Source organism: Coffea arabica, chromosome 3c (genome assembly GCF_036785885.1).
Source record: "Coffea arabica cultivar ET-39 chromosome 3c, Coffea Arabica ET-39 HiFi, whole genome shotgun sequence".
In the NCBI taxonomy this organism is placed as follows: Eukaryota; Viridiplantae; Streptophyta; class Magnoliopsida; order Gentianales; family Rubiaceae; genus Coffea; species Coffea arabica.
Genome location: NC_092314.1, coordinates 44,407,867 through 44,426,618, shown reverse-complemented (window position 1 = coordinate 44,426,618; position 18,752 = coordinate 44,407,867). Strand labels below are relative to the sequence as shown.

At 35.6% G+C, this 18,752-nt stretch overlaps 1 protein-coding gene across 2 annotated transcripts; it reads left to right on the top strand.

The window, feature by feature from the left end:
* Nucleotides 1-5,760: 5,760 nt before the first annotated feature.
* Nucleotides 5,761-17,619, top strand: LOC113735257 (protein GET4). Of its 2 annotated transcripts, XR_003459553.2 has the most exons (13): nt 5,761-5,918; nt 6,324-6,403; nt 6,513-6,591; nt 6,926-7,007; nt 8,157-8,313; nt 11,212-11,302; nt 11,962-12,045; nt 12,443-12,489; nt 13,554-13,682; nt 16,609-16,693; nt 16,852-16,932; nt 17,026-17,126; nt 17,342-17,441. XR_003459553.2 is itself a non-coding variant. In XM_027262278.2 (12 exons), exons 1-12 carry the CDS (start codon nt 5,871-5,873, stop codon nt 17,357-17,359), a joined length of 981 nt encoding a protein of 326 aa, XP_027118079.1. In that variant the 5' UTR covers nt 5,761-5,870; the 3' UTR covers nt 17,360-17,619. The 2 variants fall into 2 exon arrangements, 1 of the variants encoding a protein (XP_027118079.1); XM_027262278.2 differs by lacking the exon at nt 17,026-17,126 and having other exon boundaries at nt 17,342-17,619.
* Nucleotides 17,620-18,752: the final 1,133 nt, after the last annotated feature.

Here is an 18,752-nt window from a genome sequence, read left to right as displayed (position 1 = left end):
TAGCTGCCTGCAAAATTTCAACTCAATCGGGAGCACCGTAGTATGTGAAATGACTAAAATATCCCTGACTGCCGAATGCTCTTTTTTTGCGGACAGTTTTATGTTTTCATTGAAATTGCACATTTTTTACCTTGAAAATGCACGAACTGGATATTAATGCCTTCATAGAAAATGTAGTTCTCTATTTTAGCTTCAAAACGCCATAAAATTTACCCCAAACCGATAAGCGTAGTTTCAATTGTGACCGAAATGCCAAGAGACGTCACACCTACTGTTTAGCCTTTGTCTTTAAAATTGGTTTCTGGTTGCATTGCTAGACTTGTGTTGTAATTAGATGACTTTGAGCTTAGTTGAAGGGCTATTGTATTAAGATTGCTTATGTGTGACTTTGGGCTGAATTGAGGAAATAATGAAACCATAAATGACTAGAAAATAGCTAAATACAAAGGGTATGCTGTCCAAATTTTCGCTCGAGGGTTAGGCGTGTGTACTCGTGACTTGAGCAAAAATTTGAGGTCGAATTGAACTTGGATTGCCTATGGTATTCGAGTTTTCTTTCGTAAAGGTATATAAGTTGAAATTTGACCAAAACTCGTACCCTTAAAAAAAATGAAAGTAATGATATGTTTTTCTCGTCTTTTAGACTCAAATGCGAATTCCAAAGTTTTAGTTGCTTCTTTAGCAACACCAAAAAAACGAGTATGAATTTTCTGGAGTTAATACGTAACATAAATCCTATCTAAACGAGTTTCATCTACTTGATCTGTTTAAAGCGAAACTCTTAAGTTTCGAACTCTAATTGATTTCAAGCTTTTAAATGATAGTGTATCGCAAATTTGGACTCCAACCAAGAAGTTACACCTGAACGTGATTTTTGACAAGCACTAAATCTTTGGTGAGTGCTTCCAAATATATGATTGAACTTGATACTTGATTAAATTTTTTACCAACATGATCGGATAAGATTTGATTGGTTTGGTCGGGTAAGTGCGTACTTTATCGCACTTGACCTAACTTAACTAATCATTTGATATCTCATTTATGCTTGTACAAGTAGCTTGATTTGCATTGACTTGTACTTATATTTGTATTTGTGCTTGATTTGTAAGTTTTGAACGACAGTATGTACCACACTCGATACGAGTGGGAGGTACCTCTCATTCCTGTTTTTGTACTTTTCTCTTAACTAAGTCGATTGGTCATTGACTATAGTGACTACTTGGGAACCCAAACTCTACTGGCTAGTTAATCGAGTCAAGCCATTAAGGGATTGGTCGATTAGATAACGGACCATAGGTATCTAGTGTTATCGAGTGGAGTGTTATTTTTTCGACTAATCAGTATACTTAAGTATTACCACCAGTGTTTAGTTGGTGTTCGGGTCCGGTAAGGGGGTTGAATGGTGGACGGATTGGTGTTAAACAAAGTACTACTGAATTGGTTAATTTACTTGAAGGTTGACGGAGTGTTAACTAATACTTGATCAAGTTCTGGTGAAGCAAAATTGGCTCCTGAGAGCCATTTGTATCCTTATATTTTGATTGTTATTCGTAATGTTCTTGTTTCTTTTAGAAAAGCATTTTACACTCGCTCATTTTGAAATTTGCTACTTGAAGTGTTATTGCTCACTTTTATAGACTGGTTATGGTCGCTACTTTGCTACTTTGATACGTGAACTTTTAAATAATGGTCAACTTGCTATTTGAAATCTCACTAGACTTTTAACTCATTCCACGCCATTTTTTTCCTCACAGGGGATACAATCGAGGCGAGACTGGTACAGGATAGCGTAGTCTAGTTTTTAAAAATTTTGCGATTGTACTCGCACTAGTCACTCAATTAGGGTTGAATGTATTGAGAACTTAAATCTTGTGATATATTTGGGATTAAATGGATGTTTGAGATAGAAATGAATATATTTATACATTTCAAGTTTGGGAACTGTTATTTTCTTTACTCTTGAGATTGTAACTTATTTTGTTTGAAGTGTGTGAGTGAGTTCTGACGAAAGTTGGGCAGGCGGTTCGCTAAACCTTGGGGTACGCCCTAAGGAGAGGTGGGGTCGTCACAAGGACTAATATTCATGTGGCCAAATTCAAGAATTTATTCTTTTTAAAGGTCTAAATTCACATTTTTTTGGATAATTGCAAAAACCTCCCTTGAAATTTTTAATAGTTGCACTCACCTCTTTTGAGGTTTCGAAAATAGCACTAACCTTCTCTGAACTTAAGGTTTTGATTGCATATTCAATCCATGTTAGAGAAAGTGCCATTAAAAAAGTCTTTTGAGAAAAAAGATAATAATTTTGTTCCATTTGTACCATTTTAAAATGTTGTAAGGTTGAATTAGTAAAAGAATGAATACAATCAAATTTTGGAAACAATTAGTGAAACTCATATCAATGCAAAGAGAACAAGTGCAACAATAACAACTAGAAAAAACAATGAATATATGTTCAGAAATCTAAGGTTCTAAAGCATATGATGTGTACAACTAACTTCAAAAACTCTCATTTACTAGTGAGCATAGAAACTCTGTGTATTAAGTTGAGACTACAAAGGATTGCTTAACTATTATCTTCTAGTTGTCGTAAATTTTTAACAGAAAAATTCTCAAAAATTGCCTTGATTTTTGCTTTCTTTCTTCTTCCATTTCGTGCATGCCTACGATGAAGTGAACTCAACCAAAACTACCATAACATATTTTCTTATAGAGCCTGTGACAGCTCCACCTTCCCCTAAGGCGTACTCTAAGGATTAGTGGACCGTCTGCCCAACTCTCATCAGGACTACTAAGTCGAAACACACGTAAACCCTACAAAACATGCAAAAGATATTCGAGAAAATGAACTGTCGAAAACTAAATTAGCTAAACTAAACGATGCAATAGAACTTCGATTAAACGCTCCAACGAAGAACTAAAAGAACAAATGCCACATCAAACCATAGAAACAAGAAACGTATACAACGAATACAAGAAACGTTCACCAAACCATAGAAACGTAACATCTCAAACAAATACACTGAATATACAGGGTTAAACACTTATATATATACATTAGAAGGTTCAACAGTTTAATTAGCAATACAAGTCAGAATATCCACAATTTATCAAAGTACAATTAGGGTTTGCCAGTGCAGAGAAACTTAATCAAAAGTATGGCAATAACTAACTCTACTCTTTTCTCCAAAATCATAGTTTCAAAGTTTGTTTCCTGTAAAAAAAACAAAGGTAACGGGGGTGAATTTATACTCAATGAAGTACCAAAAGTACAAGCAGTCAAGAATCATGGAACTTCACTTTAGTCAATCATATAGAAACACCAGATATAAAGATTAACAAACGTCTAAGTTAAACATAGTAATTCAAAATAGAAAGGATACAGGTGACTCTCAAGAGTCGAATTCCCGTTGTTTCACCAGAGTTTGATCAAATAGTAGCTGACACTCCGTCAACTTTCAAATAAAGTAACCAATCTAGTAGAGCACCACTTTACACCAAATTTCGTCCATCAAACTTACCCTTTACCGGGCCTGAATGTCTCAACAAGAACAAAGGTGGTAATACTCGAGTATACCAGAAATCCAGAGTCTCCAATACTCAAAGATTTCCCAGATACAGTCCCCATGGTTTGTCAATTTTCCTCGACCAAGCCCCTTGTGGCTCAATTCAATTAACTACCAATGAGATTGATATCAGATTCAACAGGAAGGTCGTTGGATACAAGCCTCCAAATGACATCATATTAGGCACAAGTAACACATTCCAGTTTATACAGTAAACCAGTCACACAGGCCAGAGAACAAGTGTGATAAAGTACACCTTCATCTCGTACAGAATAAACAGATGGTACAGTCATTCAAGTCACAAATTGTAGGTACAAGTAAATCAATTAAGCAATAAGTCATGTGAGTGGTACACTCACCAGTTCAAACAAAGATAATTTCAAAAGTTTTCTTTCAAAATATGCCTTTGATCACCGACACGTCCTAAGAATAACCAAGATAAAACAATTATGGTTCTCACATCCACAAATTCGGTAAACGAAATGCACAAATAAGGTTCGACTACTAGTCGTATGCCTATCCATGTTAATTACTAGTGCAAGGATACAAAAATGTGGTTTTGGAGTGAAAAGGTAGCGGTTGGTTCTAAAGACATGAACAACCCCAAAACCCTTCATTTCTACCAAAATTAATCCAAATTCAAAGGAACCAAACGGCCTAACCAATTGGACAGCACCTCCCCTTAATTTCTCTACTTTTCTACCCTAACATCAATGCCTAATTACATCTCAATTCAGTCACAATTGCACATACAAATCATAAGTTATTAAACACCCTTAATTAGGGCCACAATACCCTTCATATATAGCCAATTAGTAGCTCCAAAAACTAACTACAATCAAGCCAAAATTGGAAACCCTAAGCTGAAATTTATGCACCCAAGTTGAAAATTTCTTTAGGCAAGTTAAACTAGCCTATAAAACTTCAATAATTCATATAGAAACATGGACAACCCTCAAGCATCACACATGAGCAGAATTTTCACCATAAAACTGAAAATTACCATAATACTATTTCAAACCATGAAATTTCTCATAAAGTTATCAAAACTACGACCTTAAGCCACTAATTCACACATATATGAAGGAAAATGAAGTTTCTTGCCAAAGTACCTTGTAATCTCAAGAAAGATGGAAACTTAGGGATTCTTTCTCCAAAATCACTCCACCAACACCTCTACTCTTCCTTGGTTAGCACTTTTTATGGAGTAGTTTACAAATTGGTTGGTTAAAACTCAAGATTCAAGCACAAAGTTGAGGTTGAAATTGAAGGTTTCTCTTATTTTTTCCCTCTCCAAGGATCAGCCAAAGCAAGTGCAAAGTGAAGCAATTTTTGGTCAAATTTTGTATTTAGTAAAGGTACGAAGGTCTTGGTCAAAGTCCAACATCCATTGACTTCGCGACAAATGGCGCACTAGGGTTTAATCTCATCCTCTTGTCTTCCAATGGTTAATCTATCTAGTTAACCTCTAATTATCTCCTAGCACATTGTAAAATAATATCCCTTTATACAAAATTTTAACTAATCGTCAAAATTTTATCGCACTAACCGCACTAGCGGGTCCCACGTCCATAATATGCTTCAAACTTAATATGAACTAATTTAAACCAGAAAAATGATTTAAAACTATACTCATTTATAAAAATCTCTGAAAAATTAATATAATAAAGTAAAGTAAAGAAAATATAGGTGAAAAAAATATAAAATAATATAAAATAAGGAAATTTTGCGGGTCCTCACAGCCTTGCTCAGAGATTCTTTCCCTTTGCTTCTGCTTCTTTTTTTATGCAGATAATATACGACTTGGATTGTCCTTTCAAGTGTTGTTAATCACAAAATGATGCCATGTTGAAGCATCAATTAGCGCTATTTTGTGATGCCATTTTGTAAGTGCACTTACAGTACCTAATCAGGTAAAAAATAACCATTAACTTGTTTAATTAGTTATCTTAAACTTGTTTATTGTCCTAATTTTTTTTGCTCCAAATTGGTTTACTAACAACCTTAAACTCTTAGGATATGGAAGTAAAATCATCCTCTTTTATGTCAACTGTAGGCCCAAATTCATGTAAGGGGAGGTAGGTGCTATTTTAGAAACATCAAGGGAGGTGAGTGCAACTGTTAGAAACCTCAGGGAGGTTTCTACAATTATCCCTTTTTGTTTTTTTTTTTTTTTTTTTTGCAGATTTTCTGCTGGGATTTCCTTTCATTTTCGGCGGTTCCAAACCAGGAGAAGCATCGAAGAAGAGGGATCCTCTCTTCTCATCTGTGCTTTTGCAGCCAAGCCGGTGGGGATAAAAAATCATGTCGCGGGAGAGAGCTAAGCGGTCGACCCTACCTCCTGCTAAAGAGGTAATAGGAATACTAACCAGCGTACAGTGATTCTGATGATTGATTTCCCTTTCTTCAACTTTCAAGTGTTATTGCTTTATTTTGTTTTACCACTCGCACATCTGGATATTTGAATGCTTAGTTAATCGCCTGCCCCTTTTCTTCTTTTGTACATTATACTAGTTACCGTTCTTTTTTCGGGCAATTGAATTATATAGATGAACGACCTAAACATCTAATTTTATGTATGTCGGACCTGCATATGTATCTATTGTTGTGAAACTGAAAGCTGGCCTTTAGCCTTGGCTACTTTTTGCTGACAATAATTTGTTTATCAAGTCAAGCAAACTCCAAATTATTTAAGTCTAGTCTCAGTTCAACTCACTTATGAGATTGGTTCTCATCTCACGCGTCCCCTCGCTGCAGAATATTGCCAAGCTTGAGAAAGTAGTAAAAGAAGGCAATTACTATGGAGCGCAACAGATGTACAAGTCATTTAGTGCTAGGTATTGCAACTCTCTTTGTAGCCAACAGTTCTTATGAAGGTTGTTCACCTTTTAGTTCAGTTGCTCTGTTCAATTGCCTGCTTGATTCAGTTGCTCGGGTTTGTTGCAGGTATGTGACCGCTGAAAGATATTCTGAAGCTCTAGATATTCTTGATTCTGGTGCTTGTCTACAATTGGAAACGGGACAGGTCATACTCTATGCTTCTTTTGACTCCCCCCCCCCCCCTTCCTTAAACTGGGAACAACTTGGTACATACCATGTTCAGTCAAATTTATATCAGCTTTGGTTGGGGCAGTCTAGTTTCTTCATCTACTGGATTGCTGAAATATTACCTTTCCCAAACCCCCTCCTCTTTCTGCATTCTGGACTGTGGCAAACACAAGTACGTTGATGTCATAGGATTTTCCATGGTTTTTTTAGCAGAAGGTTGAACCCTGCGACAATTTCTTGACAAAAAGTATATCACGGTATCATCTCAAAGCTTCCTCCTTTAAGTGCATTGATGTTTTTCTCATATTTAGGTTACTTGCGGGGCTGAGCTTGCCATGCTATTCGTGGACACACTTGTCAAAGGAAAATATGCTTATGATGACGATACTCTCGGTTAGTTCTTTTCTATATGATATGCATTATAGTTCTTCCTTGGGGCTGGTTGCGGGGAAGGTTGGAAGGTAAGTTGGTTGTTCCATTTATGAACTTCCCAAAACCCACTTAGCCAGTAACCACTTTTGATCCCACTGCTGTTTAAATGCTGTTATGCTTCATTTCCTGTGATTGGCGTTTTTTGGTGGTGCCAAAGAACAAAGACGCTATGTGGGTTCTGATTTTTCTGTTAATCTAAAATTTTCTGGCAAAATTGACTATTAGACCAGTATTTGGAATAAGAGGTATTTGTATTTTAGATACTCCTGGAAAAGGTTATTTTGGAAAAGTGCCAGTTAAGATTGCTTGTCAGAAAGGTTCTTCCCAGCTTTTATTGAGCTAGAAGAAGTGGAAAAAAGGAATTCATATTTGCGTTTGCTAGTTATAGATTCTTTGCAAGTTGAAGCCAAACCCTTAAAACTAGTATTTGATTTGATTTGGGAATTCTTGGATATGGAACTGAGTTAGCCATGTAAAATCGGGTTTTCTGAGGGAACGCATGCTTTTGCTTGAAAGTAGTCTTGCATGTTCTCAAATGTTTAGTGCTCCAGAAATCATTGTCAAATCATTAATGTCCTTCTGTGCAAGGAATGGCTTCAAACAATATGGTGTACTTGAGGATTGTATCTGAAATTTCTAAAGTTAGCTTTGCTTGGAGGATAACTGCACTAGGAACCTTCTCATTTGGAACCTTTAGGATTTTCTAGAGCACAAACAAAAGATTGCCATTGGGAAATTTCCTTCTAGGATTTAATACTTTTTCAGGGTTTTACCTGCTAGAAGTTCTCGTTAAAAAACCTATGATTTCAGAATTATGCGCGCCCTGGCTTTTCAAACCCTGGAGTATATGAATGTGTAATGATACAACACAAACTATATTTGATTCTATTTTGGTATGCCTTGTTGGTTTGCTGTTTATCTGTTATTTTTTCCTCTCTTAACTTCCTCTGCAACTCTGTCCAAGAATTCACAGATAAATTGGATTTCTGGCCAAAAGTTGAAAGTCTAATATTCTGGTCATGTTTGGATTTTTTCTTATAGAGCTTCTGATTTGGTAGATATAATGTTTTGGTCCTTTTGTTTAATGGTCTTGACAAGCTTTAATCTTAGATCGTGTCAGAAAAATCTACAAGAAGTTCCCTCGGATATCTGTGCCGCAACATCTTGACCTGACAGATGATGATGACATGCAGCAACTCTCTGAAGCCTTTGCTGCTGCAAAAGTTAGAGTCGAGGGCTGCTCATCATTTTTAAGAGCTGCTATTAAGTAAGCTTTTATGCTGTCTCTTTGAGATAATACTATATGGTCAGATAGTGCACTTGCATATTCAGCAAATTGTGCTTTGGGGTCATTAATTCTGCATGATTGTTTTGATGTGTTATCATGTCTCGACATCCTTTTTATTTTTGTTGTTACAGTTTTTCCAATGTACAAGTGTGTGGTTGTGGTAAGAACCCTATCTTATAGCACTAATTAGAGAATTGGAGGTATGTAATTGAAATTTAAGGTAGACGAGCAGTTGTGTTATTGAATTTGAGGTGATTTTTCATTTCCTGCCAGCAGGCTTCAATTCTGCAAAGTTATGGGCCTTGAAATCTCCATGCCTGATATCTATCAAGGGAAAAAAAATTTTAAAAAAAAGATTGCAACGTTGACTTCCAGTTGTAGCTTGCAATTGTGTTTGTGTAGAAAATTTTCTATTCTACATAATATAACTGGTCTATTGGCAGAAATGGTTATTTTTGCAAATGGCCCTAAGTGAACTACTAATCCCTTTGAAACTTAGTCAAACAGATTCAAGAACTCCCTGGTTCCCTTCCCTTATATTAGCAGAATATAGAGCTGGAGCCCCCTTTTTGGGGAGGTTATTGATTCGCTCCTGTGTATTTAGAAATTACAGACTTTGGGCATATGGTTGTCTTTGTAAAAGTGTACGTTATGATCTCAAAATTATAAGCATATTGATCATTTGAGCAGTTCCCTCCTCTGGCAGGAAAAATTGTTGTTGACAAACCATTTTAAGGCCATTGTTTAAGTAGTGACTAGAGCCACTTTTCTATACAGCGCTAGCACCCTTCATCCTTTTTTGATGTTTCAAACTTTAACAGAACCCTTCCTCTTCTTCTTCTTTCTTCCTTCTTCTCTATCTTCAATAGAATCCACAGAATAGGCCTGTTCAGAGTTGTTTGTTGCATGTCATCCCAGATTGTTTTTCATCTTTCTTTTCAGAATCCCAGTTTTTTGATAATTGGCCCTAAATAAGAGACAGAACTCCATGTTTATTTTTTATTGTTCTTCTATTACATTGATATTTCACAACCATAAGCTTTTAAAAGGAAATGATAGACTATAAATATTAGAATAGTTTTTACATGAAAGTAGAATATAGAAATGGGACAGACCAAATTAGTGACTTTCTACATGATATTACGTAACACCGGATGTGGTCTCCACAAGATACAACTTTGATGAGAGAGCAACTGAAATAAAAAAAAAAAAACTTTCTCTTTTGTTGATGTTTGAGAAGAAAAAAGGAGGGAAAAAAAAGGAGCCGGAGTGCTGGGTCGAAGACTGTATGTGTCGTCAAGCCTGTATGGAAAGTGTGTTTGACTCTACCATCATCTTGGTTGCTAGGTTGCATGCCGTATTTCCAAGGAGACTTGCTAAACCCTGCACTTCCAGTGGCCCTGATCCTTCAAGTCCTGTTTGGATGTTAAAAATTTTATTTCCTGCTTAATTTTTTGAGCTAAGCAAGAAAGCATTCACTTACCACAACACTAAATTATCGATCTCGTATTCCGTCTACCTAATATTCTCAAAATTTGTTGTAATAATGGACTTGAATTTTTTGTAAGTTGGATTTTCTTCTCTTTTGTTCATCAAATATGGCATTTCTTCCCTTTAAAAGATAAAAGCAGAATTCTGAGAAAACTTAGTTGAATTTTTAAGCCTGTGAAGTTTGTATGTACCATTTTCTACTTTACCTGGGCTTATAAATTGCATAAAACAAAACAATACTAATTGATGTTTGAAATCACAAAAGTACAGTTAGTTTTGAGTATGTCAAAGGGTTTGTAAACTAAAATTGGCTATTCTTAAGGTTTGGAAAGGCTGGATGTTATAAATTAGGAAAATTTGTGATCAAGTTTCCATTAGGTTGGTGCGCATTGGTGTATGGAATTCAATAATTTGGTCATTTACTTTCTATGGAATTTAATAATTTGGTTATTTAATTTCCATTTATACCATTTCTAAAGCATTTTTTTTAGGGAAGGCCTCAAAGTCTATTATAACTAGTTTTAGTTTATGTGCCTAGTCTGTCTTTCTGAGTTTTACTACCTTATGCAGAGTCCTGATGGGCTATTACTGTGTACAGATTTTAACCAAGAACCAAGTGAGTGGAATTATTTTGCGTTTATACTTCCAGGAAAATGGTTTTGTTTTGTGGCCATTGTTCTCGTTGGTTTGTAAGAATTAAGGCTTTGCATAAATAAAGGAAAGCTGTTCAGATAAGTGTTTCTCAAGAAAGTGAGGTAAACACAGGTTTTGGGTGGGGGCAAAGGCTCTTTCATGTACTGTGTAAACTAGAAGAACTGGAAAGAAAGTAGGTAGTTATTGGACAGTTCTTTGAATTATTTCAGAAATTAAAATTTACTGAGAAGTCCTCAAAAAATGTGCATGACATTAAATACGGGAAGAACTTTCCTGCTGGGAAGTCTTCCTATTAGCTGACTGACATTTGAAAATTCAATAAGGTTTCTGATCAATATTGTGTTAGTAAAATTCACATATTTCATTTGAGATTGATGTTACTGAGTGATCCTATGGAGTTCCTTAAAGAGTTTAAGTACAAAAAGATTTGCAGTATTTCATTCTTGGGTCCAACTCCTAGGGTTTAATGTGTGCTCAATTTTTCTTGTTTAACTGGTCAGAAAAAAAGATGACTGATATTATCTTGACAAAAGATTATATGGTCTAAACCTTGTATTGTGCCAAGTTTCTTCTATTTGTTTACAAATTGTGTTCCTTAAGTTATGTGTAAGCAGCTGCTTGTATTCGTCCTCCCCCAATTTGTTTTTGTATTTGGGTGTCTAGGACTGAACTGGACCATATGCAAGTTCATGATTTTATAGTTGATCTGTAACATTGATACTTTCTTGCTAGGTGGTCTGTGGAATTTGGAGCATGTAGGAATGGATCCCCAGAAATTCACGATATGCTAGCTGAATATATATATTCTGAATCTCCTGAAGTGGTATGTCTCTTGGTTCTTGCTGTTTTGCTCTTTCAATGAATTTGCTTCGCATAAATGAGGAACAATGCTGATTCTTTTTGGAGCATGGTCAAGTTGGTTATTCATGAGTGATGCAACTTTGTCAGTCTGATGGTCTGTGTCAGTAAGTTATTTTGTGGGTTTTCTATGAAAACTGTGTCAGAGTGATGCTTAGCAATGTTTGAACTGGTTTTGTCATTCAATAGATTAGAGATTATTTTGCTACTATGGTGGGTTATCCCTTCATGCTTTTTCTTACCGTTTTAGAGTATGATTATTCTGGTTGTAGACTTCTTGTAAGCGGTGAGATGCTCGTGAAAACCAATTTAAGAACCCAAACGTGCATCTGACACTGATTTTCCTTGCATTCTTGACTTTGTTATTCCTGATTTTCTTTGTGGAAGAATATGTTAAGCTTAAATAATTTCCCTAGTTCTAGCGGTAGATAGTGTAATGTTTTTCTTTACTTGGTCTTCCAACTTGGGTAGTTCCAAAACTTAGAAGAGTCTATTGCAACTTTGTTGTGTAGTTTGGTGTATCAAACAGACACATTTACATGGCAGTACTTCCAAAATCAAGGGTTTCAGGAAAATTAGTTGTGCTTGTCTCATCATCGCATTCATAATATTGTTTCTTTGCAGGACATGACCAAAGTGTCTTTTCATTTTGTTCGAGGGAAGAACCCTAAAAAGTTTGCTTCAACACTGGTGAATTTCATGGGCAAGGTTGGCCATCACACTTTTTACACAAATTGTTGATGGGATCTTAAATGTACTATAATACCAAAACTCATTCACATCATGGTAGAATACATAAGGTCTTTTTGGAAGTTAAAATAAATTGTGTTTTTTCTGATATGTTATCTTTGTTAGAGGAGGCCCAAATGATATTTGTACTATTGTATTATGCAGTAACCATCTGAATCATTATTTGCTCTTGGAAAATAATGCATTTTCCTTGTTGGTCAACAATGGCTATTGCTTAGATTTATTTCTTCTCATTTCATGCATCATGACTGCCATAGGCGTCTCTTTATTTCTGCCTTACCTGCAAATGTTTTTGAGTCATACTAGCATCCTTTTGATGGACTTGGATTGCATATAATTCATAGTATTCATGCAGTGTTACCCAGGTGAAGATGATTTGGCCATTGCAAGGGCAATTTTGATGTAAGTGCAGTTCTTGTTTGATGTATTGTAAAAAAGCTTGCTTGGTATTTGATTGGATACCTTTATCTTTTTTCCTTGTTTCTTTTGTGACAACTTAAGACTTTATTACATAATAGCCCATTCTCATGCATGGAAATGTCTGCCTCTTCATAACCACTACATCTCTGTAGGATTCTTTGCACAAAACTCAGATTTTGCCAAAATCAACATGTTAAAAATCAGCATTTCATTTCTTCTGTTGCTTAACTTTTATTAGCTCTTATTTCCCTAAACGTGATTTTTTTGGTGCCCTTGCTGTTATATGTTTTTGTTTCTTACTATCTCTGCATTTCTGTGTCCAAAATTGTACCCTAGCTTTCTCTACTGTTATACGGTTCGCCGTTCCTTTTTTTTTTTTTTTGGGGAAGGTGGGGGTTGTGTGAGTTTCATGGGTTCTGATAGTTATCAGTTGATCATGTAGGGTAAAATTGAGGATGCAACTAGTGACAAACTTTTTTAAAAAAATATAGCTCGTGCTTTATATATAGATATATTGCAAATTGCCTGCCTTCTGAAGCAAGTCTTTCGGTTTATAGGTTGTTAATCAGGCAGAATTAATTTTGCCTTCATAGTAAAGATGTCAGAGTGATGGTTATCCATTTTTGTGTCATCACATGGCCATTTTAAGTCAAATTTACATCTATCTTAGATTAAAAGGACTGAAATGTTATGACCTTTGTAAAAACTGAAATATTAAGTAGCATTTATATCATATCACCATTTTCACATCTACTCAGGCAATCTACTACTGCTGCTTAGGTAAATGCTACATGATTAAGAGATTCTGAAAAGCCTCACAACCATTTTGGAAGTTCCAAATTTTAGAAGAGATGAAAATGGGCTAGTTCCAATAATATATTTGGAATGTATGTTATTTAAAGTTTCTGTCGATTCAGTGTTCATCTTGATTGTGTAGTAGTTAAACTACTTGTCAATGAGCACTGCAGATCCTCATCTGGATCTTGACCATATTATTGAGATATTCCTAGCCATTAAGTTTCTGATGGGCCCGCACTTTTGTTTAGGTACTTATCTCTAGGTAACCTGAGAGATGCTAATGGTCTCATGGATGAGGTGAAGAAGCAAATGCAGTCTAAGGAGCTTGACTTTCCACAATCAGAACTAATCCAGTTTATCAATTATCTTCTGTTGACGTATGTCTTTTCAACTATGCTTTTCATATTTCTGTAATGTCTGTGATGCTTTTAACTGTTCGGCTGAAAAGTTAACTTGGGAGGCACAATTGTCAGCTAGAAAATTCTCCCCACCCTGCCGCAAAATTGGGGAAAAATTAAAAAGAAGTCTGGGATATGGAACATTATAGAGTCTGATGATGCTGAGTCTTAAATAGCGTTAAGAAATATGATGTCCTTAGTTTTGTGCTTTTTTTTCATCACTTTCAATGTTATTCTTTGATTTTTTGTTTAATTTTATTTCCCACTTCTTCACATTTACAACTTAATTCCATGACTTCCAAAATGTGTACAGAGAAAAAGTTAAAGATCATAATACATTAAGTTTGTTTGTTGTTGCGTGCTTAACTATCTGCTTAACTAATATTCTCATCTTTGGGAGAGTGAATGCTCATCTTCAATTGCTTTTAAGTCTTGAATTTTACACAAATAGTGTGGCAATTCTTTTAACACGGGGAAACAAGTTGGGGGAAGGGGTAGTAATTGTAATTAAGAAGATATTACATCTGGAACTCAGCATAGCCAAATTCAAGTTTGGTGCAAAATGAAGAGTATTTACTATCACCTAAAAAAAGAATAAGGTGTGAAGGTTAATCATCATGTTCTTGGTTCCCCACTTTTTCCTGCCCGGTGGCTGCAGTTATTTTGGAAGTAAATTACATATGTAGACCATTTTTTGCCCCCACTACGGGGGTGGGGATGGCTGACTGGGCAGACTTGTACATGCTGGTTTCTAGGCTTGTGACAATTTGTGGTGATTGATGTTCTGAATTTCAGGCTGAACGTTTGTGTTCATGCTTCTACCCTGTCCTGTAACCAAAAAAAAAGAAAGAAACAAGATGTTCTTCTTCACTTCTGTTTCCTAGTTTTTTCCCCCTCTAAAAAGAATGTTATGTCCTTTTCTATTGCTTTTGTTGCTTCTTAAATTTATTCTCAACAAGGAACTCCAACTCATGGCTCACATTTTGTCTGATTATAGTATGTTGACCAATGGAAGAACTCAATTTCCTTCTTGTTTATACAAAGCTATCTTGCTTCTTGAACTTCATTTGGACAACTTCCTTTTATCATGAGTTTATTTTTCGTGGTGTCTTTTTGATTATTTGGTAAAAAAGGAACTTCTTGCAATGGGAGTGGGTACATAGAGGAGTTCTAAAGCTTCTAGGTTGGAGTCCACCAAAGAGTGGACCTTCTACATGTGGTCTAGAAGAATGCTAGTTGATCATCCACATGAAATTCCATTCTTATTAGGCGAATAAGGGTATTTTACCCAATCACTAAATTTGTAACCCATGTACCTATGAGTTTCATCCCTTTTTTTGTATTATATTTTTTAATTTTATTTGATTTATATTGCTTTATAATGATATTATTCAATTTGTAGCCTACTACAAGTCTACAAGTTCATAATGAGGATATACAGCTTGAACTGTAGTCTTCAATGGACTTGTATATATATATATATATATATATATATATTTGTATGTATATTATATTCTATGTATTATTTGTATACACCAAAGAGTGGACCTTCTACATGTGATCTAGAAGAATGCTAGTTGATCATCCACATGAAATTCCATTCTTATTGGGCAAACAAGGGTATTTTACCCAATCACTAATTTGTAACCCAAGTACCTACGAGTTTCATCCATTTTTTTGTATTATATTTTTGAATTTTATTTGATTTATATTGCTTTATAATGATATTGAGCGTCAATTTGTAGCCTACTACAACTTTATAATGAGGATATACAGCTTGAACTGTAGTCTTCAGGACACATAATGTAGGACACATAACCCTCCTATGGATTCAAAACCTATACACTAGCCTCCATTTTTGGACTTAAGTGGAAAGGTAACTTTTTTGCTGCTACAATTAACTACAAAAGGGTAGATTTCGTATTTGATTAATTTGATTGGTAGAATTTGTTTTGTGTGTTTCCTCCTAGGTCAAACTGTCAGTTTACTTGAATATAGTGGTCAAAGTGAGAATTCTAAAAACTTCTCTTTCCACACAATGAGCACCTCCTCGACCATCCCACCACCGCCATTGCCTTCTCCTGCAAGCACCTTTGCTCCCAAATCCAGTGGCGGAGCCAAGACCCTAGGGTGAGGGGGGTCAATCTCCGATGACACGTGAAATGAAAAAATAGTATGTTTATAACCAATGGACATTTATGTGAAACACAACTTCTCTGTTCTAAGTTTAATACGCTTTGAAGTTTATAATGTACTATCTTTCTAAGTTTAGTACGTTTTGAAGTTATATTGTGGTTAAATTTAGAATTGGAAATCATTTTTTCTATTTACATTTAGAAACTTTGAAAGAATTTATTCTTGAAATAACCTCCACAATTAACTTTAAGTAGATCTAAATATCTAGTGAATGGTAACAATTATGAATTTTTTATTTTTTGGGGGTCAATGTAGATAGAAAAGATAATTTGTTAAATTTTAGTGGGGGCAAATAAGAAGCTAACTTTAATTTTTTCTGAATTTTCCTAACCGTAATAACTCATTTTCTCACAATTAAGTGGGGCAATTGCCCCCACTTAGTTACATGTGGCTCTACCCGTGCCCAAATTGGCAATATGAGCTTTTGAAACCATACGAGGGCTGCTAATGTAGAGCTTTGAAACTACAGGAGGGTTGTTAACGTATAACTGTTAAACCAAATGCGGGTTAGGTGTCGTGAGGATAAACCACGGGCTTAACTGCAATTTAAGCAATTGCTTATGAAGTCTTGAGGACAATCGTCTCTCTAGCTGAAGAATCAATAGGTGTAACTTGCCAGCTCTTCTTTTTGACCAAATCTATTTTATTTTGTTTGTGTCGGAATCAAGGGATTAAATTGATTAAACATTCTTTTCAAATTTTGGTGCAGGTTGCAGAGAGACGCTTTGCCTTTGTTTAACATGTTAAGACAGAATTACAAGTCTAGCATAGAAAGGGAACCTGTATTCCATGAGGTATGAAGCTTTCTTTCATACTTAATCTTCTGTAGCAAAAGTTATCAGACTATTTTTGCTAGTGCACACGACCTCTAATTTTTGCTGCTAATTTTCTAGCAATTCAGCATGTTGGTGTCTATTTCTTGCAAGAACTTATTTGATACTTATATTGCTAGTTGCTAGATGAAATAGCTGAGAAGTTCTATGGAGTACGACGTAGGAATCCCTTGCAAGGGATGTTTGGAGATATTTTTAAGGTAATTGTTTTCTATGCATCTCTTAATAACTTTAAGATGAGCCTTGATTTGCCATGACTTATGCTTGCTTCATTATCATGCGGATGTTGTTAGTTTGAAACATGTCCATACATGGTGACACCTCCTGCAATGGTGCCAGTCTAGTGTCCCTTTTGTTGTTTTGAGAATCCCAGTGAGGGTCTTTCATTTTCAAGGTAAAGATACTGCTTCCAATATGAAGTCAGTGACAAACAACATCTGTATATTGTTTGTATATTCTCTTCATATTCTGGTGTGATGATCAATTTGTTTCTCTGTTTTTGCTTTTTGAGAAATGAGGTTGTTAGCTAGGAAAGATACCTGATAGTTGAATGTCTGTCTTTGCCTTTAAATTTTTGTTTTGAAATTTTTAGCATACCTTACTCTACAGATGATGGGAGGTGAATAGCATCTTATCAGCCGTTGAAGCGACTCTAAAGCCAAAGAGAAGGTACATGGCGCTAACGCTAAGTGTCTGCTATCCGTGAAAATGATTGCTGTTGGATTATATTGTTAAGCCGACTGTTGTAATATATATAGTTCCTTTTTTCTTTTGCCATATGAATTGCATTTTGTTCATTCTGGAGGCAGTCACCTTTCCTGTCCAAATGGTTTAATTGAATGCTAAGCCGAATTTTTCAATCGAGGATTACTCATTTCAGTGATTAATCTGGGGAATACACTGCATGGCACCTTTCGCACTTCAAGCGACTAATTATACTCATTTTTCTCAATTCTTCCAAGATGATAATACTCATTATTTTGAAAGTCAGTCAAGTGACTTTTATGTGGTTTTGCATTTCGATCATCTGTGGTTTTTGGCACACTTTTATGTGGGGGTTCGTTTTGCGTGTGTGCGTGCATAATTTTAAGGTATTTTTTGCTGTTTTAGAGGAGAGTCTGGGGTTGTTACTGAAAACATGCCAAAAGCTTGGAGATAATCAGTCTACATAGAACTGAAATTAGGAGATAGATGCAAAAATTGAAGCAAAAGCCAATGTGGCAACAGTTTGTGTAAAGCGAAGCAAAAACTATCCCATGTTATAAAGTGAATAAATGCAACTAATCTTAAGGGTTAATCACATTTAATCGCACCAAAGTATATCTCGTTTCTCACTCTAGTCTGTAGCTTTTTTTTTTGGTCTCATTTTATCTCCTATTGAACAAAATTAACTCTAATCTTAATGGTACCATTTAAGTCACAATGCTCCTAAATTTTTACCGCCAGCAGAACATAATAAAAACAATCCGAAGGTCAAGTCAGCAAGCCAGATAACATTCTCAGCTATTTGCCAAAGTGTCAACAAAAGATAGATAAAAGACAAAAGAATGACCATATATCAGTGATGTAAACTACGACAGGTCAAACATAGACAAGGCCCATTACCAGTTATCAGCTTATTGCCTTTTCTTCCTGCAATATCTCAATAAAAACCAGCAGTAGATACTGCACAGAAATTTAGGTCCTAAGACAGCAGTAGATAGTGGGGCACACTAGAAGGGCAAGTTATGAGATCAAAGAATCCTGTGACCTTGACGAGCTTCCAACTTCCTGTTATGATATTCTAGCATTCTTTAGAGATCTGCAGACCACAACACCATCAGTTGTTCGCATGGTGTGCATACCAAGTGCAGCAATACAGGAGTCATCCGTCCCCAGATGAGGCTGAACCTGTTCCCAGATCTTTTTCTTCTGAATCTGCAAATTATTGGAAAGAAGCACAACAAGCCGAGCAGAAAATTAACAATGCATAGATTCAGTGTCTTTGTACTTTGCACTGAAGACAACAAAGAGAGAGCTC